General features: G+C 43.4%; 1 protein-coding gene across 2 annotated transcripts in view; it reads left to right on the plus strand.

Annotated features, from left to right (window-relative positions):
* Positions 1-11,521, plus strand: part of LOC138949352 (deoxyribonuclease-2-alpha-like) — a 36,956-nt gene that overhangs the window by 24,123 nt on the left and 1,312 nt on the right. For both annotated transcript variants that reach the window (XM_070321146.1, XM_070321145.1), the window contains exons 3-7: positions 5,045-5,222; positions 5,417-5,495; positions 6,272-6,436; positions 6,933-7,133; positions 10,070-10,176. In XM_070321146.1, coding sequence (XP_070177247.1) covers positions 5,045-5,222; positions 5,417-5,495; positions 6,272-6,436; positions 6,933-7,133; positions 10,070-10,176 — 730 coding nt within the window. The remainder of the gene's footprint in view (positions 1-5,044; positions 5,223-5,416; positions 5,496-6,271; positions 6,437-6,932; positions 7,134-10,069; positions 10,177-11,521) is intronic.

Below are 11,521 nucleotides of genomic sequence, written 5' to 3' on the forward strand. Positions count from 1 at the left end.
GAAGAGAAGCCAAGAAAAGTCACCTCACCAGTGCCATGTATTACCGAGATAGTTCCAACCATCTGGATGAAACAGAAGGGGATGACAACTGGGGTTTGAAGGTACGTCGTGAGCAAACCATGCGGAGCAGAGAGGCAGACATGATGGGGCGACTTCATGCTGACATCATGCACCAGGAACGCTACATGATGAACGGCGTGGACGTAAAGATCAGACTCATTCCCTCCAAAAACATCTTCCACCTGATGTCTCCTGACCCCTTTCAGGGTTTCCGCACTGTCATCACACATGCTTCCCTGTTTGTTCGCAAAGTCAAGTTGAACCCCGCGGTGAGCCTCGCTCACGCCAAAGCGCTGGAAAAAGGTACGGCCAAGTATCCTTTGAAAAGGGTCGTTGTGAAGACTTTCTCCATTCCCACAGGCAACCACAGTGCTGTGCAGGACAACTTGTTTCTGAGTCAGACACCCAACCGCCTGGTGATTGGCTTGGTGGACAGCGCTGCTTTCAACGGTCAAGCCTCACGTAATCCCTACCACTTCAAGACACAAGGCTTGTCCTTTCTCAGCCTGTACCTAGACGGAAAACAGATCCCCGGCAAACCCCTGACACCGAACTTTGAACAACACCAGTATGTGCGGTCATTCTTCAGCCTCATGACTTCTACGGGTCTCGCCAACAGAGATGCGGGGTCTTACATGGAACTGCGTGATTTTGAGTTGGGGTATGCTATCTACAGCTTTGACCTGAGTCCCAGTCTTCTGGATGGAGATCAGTTTGAACTGGTGAAAAGCGGTGCCCTGCGTCTGGAACTAAAGTTCAACGAAGCCCTTCCAGTGCCTGTGATGGTGATTGTGTATGGTGAAATGGACAGTATGATCGAGATTGATCGCTCTCGCCAGGTCCTGACTGATTTTGCACTATGAACAGCAAAGACATTAGCCGAGTGTTGGGGAGAGACATTCATACCCGACGTGTGTTTCGAGGTGTGTTTCCTAGAGACAGACTCCCACGACAGGTGAACACGCGACGTCCAAGTGCTTTTGTCATTAATACAGATCACAGTACAGGACCGGGGGAACACTGGGTGTGTGTCTGGTTTGATGGACTTGGACAAGCGGAATATTTCGATAGTTTTGGTTTACCACCCGTGCACCCCGCTATTGAAAACTTTATGCTGAAACACAGTTCAGCCCACGTGTACAACCCACGGCTTTTGCAAGACTTGACGAGTTCAGCCTGTGGCTTGTATGTATTGTACTATGTTTTGATGAAAAGCCGCGGCGCCAGTTTATTTCGAACGCTTCGTGTGTTTTCCCCCAACAGACTTTGGGGTAATGATCGAAGAGTATGGTTTTTGGTCCAACAGCTAAGAAGAAACTGAGGTCGTGTGCTTCGTCTTTTTATTTTAGGTCTGTAAACGGTTTTATTCCTTTTATTGGGTGTGTCTTGTGTGTGTGTATGTGTCTATATAAGAAGAAGGGGCGGAATCATCACCACCACTTTCATCTCGTACCCACCAAAGTAGAGAGAGGGTTAGAAGAGTGCCAGTAAGAAAAGAGAGGTACACAAAACAAAAAAAAGTCATGATGGAGACGGCCAGTCCCTCTTTAGAGCAGATGTTGGAAGAATTGGAGGCTGGTATTCTCAAAGTTAAAGATCACCTGCGAAACAGTTTGTTCTTGATGTTTGTTAGTGAGTTAAAACGAGATGTTTGCAAACGCCTTGAAGAAAAAAAGAGAGAAGAAAAAGACTATTCAACACGGTGGACTGTTGACGCCATTAGAACCGTCGCAGATAAAATCTGGGAACACCTAAATCGAGACAAAATTCTTAGTCGTTGGAATGTAGCATTACCCAAGACACATCCAGACGGGGTCTCCTGGTGGTGTTTGCGGGTTGTTGTGTGGAAGTGGACAGAAACGACAGCGTTTCGAAAAAGGGTTATCACTCATGTGACTGAACAACTGCTCTGTGAGTGATGCAACAGAGTGAAAAACGGCATAGCATCCCACGTGACCTTAGGCTAACCCAGTGTGGACCCGTTGAAACCAGAATAATCAAGATGTACATGAGCCGCGAGTGTGTATATAAGACAGGACGGATGTAAAAAGACCACTACAGAGGATTTTTGCGGAGTCGACCATGCCTTCAGGGACCATGAAGCAGCCACCACAGCCGGCTACACGCTACCCGCTAGGTGGAAGCCTTTTTGCCTCAGTAAAAACGTGGAGAGGGGCTGTAAAAATCCATATTCGCCACTATGCTGTTCCCACCCGCACCAAAGGTGGGCGTGTTGTCCCCACCCAAAGAGGAGTCACCCTGGACTTGAAAAAGTTTCAGAAACTGCTTAGAGTGCAGAAAAAACTCAAAGAAGACTTCCACCAACAGGTATCTTCTCTGTCACCCACAGAGGAGAAGCAGGAGAAAAAACATCCGAAAAATCACACAGAGTGTCCGCCGTCAGACTACTACTGTTCAACACCATCAACCACAGCCACGGCTTCGACACAAAGCGAGGAATACCCTCAGCAGCTGCAGCGACCCCTGTATTCCACATGTCCGGCTTACTGTCCTGCCACAACCGTAAATCCTCTTCCTGTGACACCAAGAAGTGGTTATGAAGTTGACAACTAATCCGGGGACCACCTCGTTCCTTTAAATTAACAATCATGATTTGGATTTTTTTTGGTTTAATGTATGTGTATGCAAAATGTTAATTTTTTTTTATTTTTAATATTCAAAAGACTGATGTCACTTTTATAATAAAATGATCATATTGGAAAAGTTAATAACTATGTGTCTGTATAACTCTTGAATGCTAACGTGAGTAGTTTATGTATTGTTTTGTTACTCTTTACGTCTGACTTTTACCTTCTTGTTTGGAAGTACTTGTGTAAAACGTGCGCGCATGTGTGTGTGTGTGTGTGTGTGCGTGTGTGCGTGTGTGTGAGTGTGTGCGTGTGTGTGTGTGTGTATGTGTGTGTGTATGTTTGTGTGTGTGTGTTTGCACTTACATTTAATTTCCACCACACATATACCCCTACCTCTTACATAGTCTATCAACAACAAAATTAAAAAAATTAAACACCGCAACAACGAAGAAAATAAATATCAAAAACAAAATAATACCTATCTTATCTGGTGTACCTATCAAAACCTTGTACGTAGAACAACCGTTTCTATTTTTAGTGCTGACCAATCAACAAGTTCTAACATGTTTAGGTCTTGCATCTCTGTGGTGCAATACTCATACGTGATCAGTCTCTAACCTAACATTAGGTATGACTGACTGTAGAACAACTCGTGTTCGGTGTAAAATGTACCTCTGATGTTTATAACACCCACATAAAAACCAACAATCTGAGTCTACTTGTTAAAACTTTTTTTTATATGTGTACACCAGCTCCCAGCCCTCTCATCAGTCGAGCTAACTTCCACACCCACCCCACACCATTTGTCTGGCACTAATCTAAGCATTAAACCCTAATCAACAGTCGGGGTAGGCAAACCACCTCCTATTAAACTTCTCTAACTGCTGCCCACCTCTGGTGGTTTTATCGGCGAGGGGGCTCCGCAAAGAGTAGGGGTACCATTTTTTATTGTTTTATCCTGACACCTCCCCTGTCAGGGCACTAAACTACATAGCTATTAAAGAGAGAGGGCTCCGCGAAGCGCGGAGAAAATGGGGGGAATTACTGCTTTTTATTGGTACTTACCCCAGCTGGAGTGGTCATTAGTACCGAGCAACAGGTACAGGCACATGAAATCACATGACAAAATATAAAACGCAATAAACCGTTTATCCGCAATATCTCCTTATCACTACTTAAACACAGGCACCTTAACCTATCACTTTATGATGGGCCCTACCCTTGCGCATTGCGCATTGCGCAAGGCCTGAGACGTGCGCTTCCTTACTACTCCTGTCAGCAACGCCCGACCAAGGAACCTTATAACTACATACAACTGTCCGCGACAGTGGGACACCATCCCACAGCAAGATATCCGGCATCTGATCCAGTCCATGCCCAGAAGGTGCCGGGCAGTTGTTGCTGCTCAAGGCAGTCACACCCCCTACTGACTTGACAGCCTCGGCACCCAATCGTATTAATTGACTGATTGATTTGAAGATGCAAATGAACTGTGTGTGCATTCAACTGTGTCCATACCAAATTTCAAACAAATAATCTAAATATTGGATTTTCTGTTAATTTTTTCGAAAAATAAAACAAATTTGGCAAGTAGCAACTATGCGTTTCTTTTTTTGAACAGTATAACACAGACATAAAGAAAAAGAAACAAAACAAGAAAGCAACTTAGAAAATTTTTTGTTTGTAGTCAGCTTTTTATACTTGGTTTTATACAACAAAAAACATAATTTAAATTAAAAATAAATGCTGATTTACTCTTTTGTAGTGTGTGTTTATGTGGTAACTAAAGTTCCATAGTAAATTACTTTGTGTGTGTGTGTGTGTGTGTGTGTGTGTGTGTGTGTGTGTGTGTGTGTGTGTTAGTGTGTTGTGTGTGTGTGTGTGCGTGTGTGTTTCCGTGTGTGTATGTGTGCCCGTGTGTGTCAGTGCATGTGTCCGTGTGTGTATGTGTGTGTGTGTGACAATGTGTGTGTGTGTGTGCATGTGTGTTCCAGCAGTGTGTGGGGGGGGGGGAATGAGTGTGTGTGCAGGGCCGGACCTGGGGGGGGGGGGGGCCTGGGTTTTGCCCCCCCTCCCCCCTTGGCTGCCTGATGTACCTCAGTTGTCTCATCAAACTATGATGTTCTCACCGTCAGGGGGAACTCCCCCCCCCCCCCCCCCAACAGAACGTCGCCCCTGTAACCCACAATGGGCCTGGGCGGCCCATGGACCCCTGCCTCAATTTTGGAACCCCCCCCCCTCTGTTATACTTGATCCAGCCCTGGTGTGTGTGTGTGTGTGTGTGTGTGTGTGTATGTGTGTGGGTGTTGACGCTTTAGCTCTTCAGCACATGCTGAAGACAGTCACAGTGTCGGTCCGTTGACTGAAGCAAACCTTATTGATTATCCACACAGGTTCATTGTTTACAAAGTGCCTATGCTCAGGCATCGTAAATGGACAGAGTTCGGGGAAGGTGTGGCCCAGTATTATATGGACGGTCAAACCCCTTCATGGACACTGTCAGCACAGCCAATCAACGCCACCACTGGTCATGCTGTGTATTACACTCTTCAACAACTTTACAAAGCAAAGGTGCGGTTCTGGTTAGAGTCCCAGTAAATATTTGCTCGGTTTTTCAACCTTTTTTGTTTTGTTTTGTTGTTTGGTTAGTTTTGTTTTTACATTTGGTGGTGATAATTAGTGTTATTTGTTTCCTTTTTAAATTCTCAATATTGATTTTTTGTTATTAGATTTTCATAAATCTGCTTGGTGTTGTCTATTTTCAGAAGGAAGACACTTTCTATCTGATGTTCAATGACTGGCAACCCTCGGGCAAACTATCTGTAAACCATGGCCACGCCAAAGGTAAGTAATGCGCTGGTGACGATACCAGTTGCATACAGGTGAACAATCCTTTTAAGAGCTTCAGAAATCTGAGAAAATCAGGTTTTAAAACTGGGCGAGTCTTCAGACGGAAGACATTGACAGCCTCCATTGATAGAAAACCCGGATAACTAGGGTCTAAAAAGTGTGTCAGTGACGGTGTGCTAGAATGTGTGTGTGTGTGTGTGTGTGTGTGTATGCAGGGGCGGATCACATACTTTTTGATGGGGGAGAGGGGAGGGGGTTCCAAATTTCTTTTAGGGACAGATCGATGACGCAAAGCGTTTAGTTGAGGGCGCGATGCATATGCCCCCCCCCCCCCCCCCGGAAAATGTTGATAAAAACAAGGAAATGGAGCAATCTGGTGCAATCTGAGCCATCATTTTTTCCTTTATTTTCAAATGTATTTCTTTATTTTTGTTATTTAATATATTTTTCATTCATTTTATTCTTTTTTAGGCTCGGGAGGGGGAGGGGGGGGGGGGGTCCCGAAACCCCGGAAACCCCTACTGGATCCGCCCCTGGTGTGTGTATGTGCCAGTCAGTGTAGATAGTATGTGGGTGTAAGTGAGTGTGTATGCAGTTCTGTTAGCACTCTGTGTGGTTGTTGTGTTTGAATCAGAGACTATCAGGGACCTATGGTACTATGTATTGAATGAACTCAAACCGGGCCAAGGTATATTCCTGTGTAATGCACGTGGTTGAAATAAAATCTGATGTCTTATCTTATGTCTTATGTCTTGTACTCAACTTTACAGGTACACTTGGGTTTGACAAGAGGTCAGGGTTCTGGCTGATCCACAGCGTTCCCCGATTCCCACGTGCTCACAGCGAGGGCAGTTACCAGTGGGCACACAACGGCTGTGTCTTCGGACAAATGCTCTTCTGTGTTTCCTTTGCATACAAGAGTCTGGGCATACTTGGTGAGTCAGCGCTAGTATCACTGACCTGAAGACATACTTGGTGAGTCAGCGCTAGTATCACTGACCTGAAGACATACTAGCTCCGCCTCACCGTCTCACATCTGGCCACACGTTTACATGGGACAAAACCCTTCTTCCACTTGGTAACATACCAGAAATGAAGAGTCTGGTATTTTTTTGAACGAGATCATTTTGTAAAAGGCACTAATGAATTCATTACAAAATGTCAACTCACCACAGCAAGCAGTCAGGGTGTTGAATTTGAGTTTGTGATAAAGTATAGGGATGGTTTAATCCCATGTGAACGTCTGACCGAAGACTGGTATACCTATTTATGCATGTACTTCCGTTGAATTGTGAATGTAATTGCAACTTTACTTTTTTGGCTTCCTGGTGCAGATCTATTGTTCTTCTTAAAAACTCACAAAAACTTGCATACTGTTCATCTTACAACAAATGAAGTTTATTTCTTGCTGTATTTTGTGTCCTTCTGCAGCCAAACAACTGTTGTTCTACTACCCCTATGTCTACGACTCCAATCTGCCCGGAGCGATTGGACGTGACTTCCCGAAGCTGGGGCTACTGATGAACAACACCCGCATGCGCAGACCGCCTTACTCCAGCGTTCGTGCAGATCTGGTCTCTCTCGCGGGCATGCCTCTCACCAGCTTTGCCAAGTTTACCTACTTTGAAGCAGGTGATTGATAAGGCCACCAAAAAAAATAGGTGTGGTTAAGGTAACATAGCAAAAAACAAGTCGCGTAAGGCGAAAATACAACATTTAGTCAAGTAGCTGTCGAACTCACAGAATGAAACTGAACGCAATGCCATTTTTCAGCAAGACCGTATACTCGTAGCATCGTCAGTCCACCGCTCATGGCAAGAAGAGCGGGGTAGTAGAAGGCTAAGAAGGATAGCATGCTTTTCTGTACCTCTCTTTGTTTTAACTTTCTGAGCGTGTTTTTATCCAAACATATCATATCTATATGTTTTTGGAATCAGGAACCGACAAGGAATAAGATGAAAGTGTTTTTAAATTGATTTCGACAATTTGATTTTGATAATAATTTTTATATATTTAATTTTCAGAGCTTGTTTTTAATCCAAATATGTGTGTGTGTGTGTGTGTGTGTGTGTGTGTGTGTGTGTAGAGCGATTCAGACTAAACTACTGGACCGATCTTTATGAAATTTGACATGAGAGTTCCTGGGTATGAAATCCCCGAACGTTTTTTTCATTTTTTGGATAAATGTCTTTGATGACGTCATATCCGGCTTTTCGTGAAAGTTGAGGCGGCACTGTCACGCCCTCATTTTTCAACCAAATTGGTTGAAATTTTGGTCAAGTAATCTTCGACGAAGCCCGGACTTCGGTATTGCATTTCAGCTTGGTGGCTTAAAAATTAATTAATGACTTTGGTCATTAAAAATCTGAAAATTATAAAAAAAAAAATTTATAAAACGATCCAAATTTACGTTCATCTTATTCTCCATCATTTTCTGATTCCAAAAACATATAAATATGTTATATTTGGATTAAAAACAAGCTCTGAAAATTAAATATATAAAAATTATTATCAAAATTAAATTGTCGAAATCAATTTAAAAACACTTTCATCTTATTCCTTGTCGGTTCCTGATTCCAAAAACATATAGATATGATATGTTTGGATTAAAAACACGCTCAGAAAGTTAAAACAAAGAGAGGTACAGAAAAGCGTGCTATCCTTCTTAGCGCAACTACTACCCCGCTCTTCTTGTCAATTTCACTGCCTTTGCCATGAGCGGTGGACTGACGATGCTACGAGTATACGGTCTTGCTGAAAAATGGCATTGCGTTCAGTTTCATTCTGTGTGTTCGACAGCTACTTGACTAAATGTTGTGTTTTCGCCTTACGCGACTTTGGTTTTTTTTTGTTGACAAATGTAATAAAAAGTTATAGGGTCGGCCCCTAAAAATAGGGTAGGTCGGGTTACCGTAACCACACCTATTTTTTTTTTAGGCCAAATAATGATAATAATAATAATGACAGCTTATTTAGCGCAAACCACATATTAACTATGAATAAAAACATACTATTTAAACATCAAATATATTTATATACAATCTACCAAAATGAAATTTGGTATGAGAATTTGAATAAACACGCTTAAACCAAAATGAAATTTGATTAATAAACGAACTCCGGAAATAACTATGTCGGGTTTGCCGTATTATTGTGAAAAATTGTATACTCTTGCTTTTATAGAGGCAAACTTTCCCCAAGCGTGCTCCTTGTCCAGTTTTTTTTAGACATCCCCCTCGCTTGTGACTAGCCTATATACTATCACGTGGAAAAGTTTGCCTCAATAAAAGCAACTCTTTCACAACCCATGCAAACCCGACAGCGGTAGCCTACTTTCCGAGCGTCGTCTGTTAAAGGCACAGTGCAGCTCACAGCCTTCGTTTTGCGTTTTTGTTGCAGCTGAGTGCATTTACAGTTCAAAAATCCTCTTATGGTAGTAAAACAAACCCAAAACTACCTAACGACGACATCTGTGAAGCTCGACAGTTTCTTGTTCACGCGAGCCGTGTGCATAAATTAACCTAGTTATTACGTGGTGTTTGGTCAGAGTTCGATTCAACTGACTGAGTGATTCCGGCCTCCATTTTGTTTTACACAAACTCATGATGATGTCTGACATAGTTTGCTAGTGACGTGTCTTTTTGTGCATGATGTGGTGATCTACCTGATCTAAATTTAGATCCAAAAATAGGTCAAGACCAGCCGGGTCCGAGTACGAAATTAATTCGTAAAAAAATCGCAGTTCTTGACTCTTTGGGCGCAAGTCAATGAAACTTGGTAGTTCTTCTAACGGATAGCTGCCTGAGGTATGACTAAAAGCAGTGTGTGTGCAGGGGCAGATTAGTCCAGGGGGGGTTTTCCGGGGTTTCCGGAACACCCCCCCCCCCCCCCCCCGCGCCTAAAAAAAAAAAAAAAAAGAAAAAAAAGAATAAATACATAAATTTGAAAATAAAGAAAAACTGATGGCTCAGATTGCACCAGATTGCTCCATTTTCCTTGATTTTTATCAAAATTGTCCGGGGGACCATGCCCCTGGAACCCACTAGGAGAAGGCCTTTGTCTTCTAAGTGACGGTTTCAGAAAGTAGTTGGGTAATTTGTTGGCTCAGGTTACACCAGATCGGACAATTGTCCTTGTTTTGATCCAAATTTGTCTTCTTAAATTTACTTTTTGGAAGGTGTATTAGGGGAAGTTTCTTGGCTCAGATTGCACCAGATTGCTTCAGTTTTCCTGTTTTTAATCAAAAAATTTCGGGGGGGGGGGGGGGCGGGCGAACGCTTCGCGCCTTCAACTAAACGCTTCGTGTATTCGAATTGTCCCTAAAATAAAATTGGAACCCCCCCCCCCCCCCCCCCCCTTAAGAATGATGTGATCCTCCCCTGGCCGTGTGTGTGTGTGTGTGCCGTGTGGGTGTGTGTGGGTGTGTGTGTGTGCGCGCGTGTCATTGTGCGTACGAACGTGTCTGTGTGCGTGCGTAAGCTTACGTACGTGTCTGTCTAGTCTGTCTGTCTGTGCCCGCTCTCTTGCCTATATCCACCCATCACATCGCTGGCCTGTATTTATTTCAGACCTGTACGATGCACTAATAGCCCCGACCCTGAAAACAGCGCTTGTGGTAGAGAGCTGGCTGAACAGTCAATTCCCTTCGCCAAACAATTGTTCTTCACCTTACAGGGTAAGTACAGCTGATGGGGTCTATGTCGACCAAAAGAGTGGGATTCCCTGTAGGTGGAATTCCTGTAGGTGGATTCCCTGTATACAGGGAATACCACAGGGTGTAGTTCCTGTTGCGTTTCGCTGATATCGCTGAAAGTCACGTGACGCTTAGTGACATCGGTAGAATTTGATGTTTTTCGATATTTTTTTAATATTTCTTAGAAATTCGAGTATAGTTTGCAAGATTTATTGAAAAACTCCACCCTGTGTGGTTCCCTGTATACAGGGAATCCCCCTACAAGAACTCCATCTACAGGGAATCACATTCTTTTGGTCGACATAGACCCCATCAGCGAAAGTAAACTCTTGAGTCTTCAAGTGCTGAGTACTGAGAAACAGAGACGTGCTCTAGTTAGTACAGGTTAGTGTTTACTTTACAGCACGATACAAATGAACGTGGTGCGGTGCAATCAGTGCAACACCATACAGAAGAGTACACTGCAATGCAGCACAGTGCGATGCAATGTTGTACTGAGGATGCAATGCCGTGTAGTAAAACACAACACGACACGATACTGAAAACACAACACGACACAGCACAACACAACACGACACGACACGACACTGACGACACGACACAGCACAATACAGCACAACACAACACGACACGACACTGACGACACGACACAACACGATACAAAACGATACAATGCGTAGAGGTTACATGCCGCGAGTCTCAGTGATTATTAAAAATAATGGTCGAAGTTAGCGGATCATGAAAAATGCGAGCTTCAGCTCAGGGAATAAAGTACACTAAAATACAACACAACACGACACGACACGATACGACACGATACGATATGATACAATACAATACAATACGACACGACACGACACGATACGATACGATACGATACGATACGATACGATACGATACGCTACAATACAATACTATAATACTATACAATACACTAAAATACAACACAACACAACCTGACACAACACAACATAACAACACTGTTATTTAAAATACAGACAGGTAGAAACGTTTAAACCACATGCAGCTAACTGCATGACGTCGGGCGGCAGCCAAAATAAACTCCAGACGCTGAATGCATCCCCACCAATTATAATTGGGTACAATTTTCCAGAGGGAGAAAAGCGGGTCAAGTTCTTACAAGTGAAGCAGATGTAGTTCTGTAGATTTTACCCCAAAATTCGATTGATTAGAAACCGCACCGAATGAGAAAAGAAAAATTTGGCGATGAAGCAGATTTCTAAGTCAAAAGACTTTTTATCACGAATAAGACTCCATAAGTGGAATACAGCATCCAAAGTTCGATCAGCAGTACCCTGGGGGAGGG

The sequence above is a fragment of the Littorina saxatilis genome, linkage group LG15 (genome assembly GCF_037325665.1).
Source record: "Littorina saxatilis isolate snail1 linkage group LG15, US_GU_Lsax_2.0, whole genome shotgun sequence".
Taxonomy (NCBI): domain Eukaryota; kingdom Metazoa; phylum Mollusca; class Gastropoda; order Littorinimorpha; family Littorinidae; genus Littorina; species Littorina saxatilis.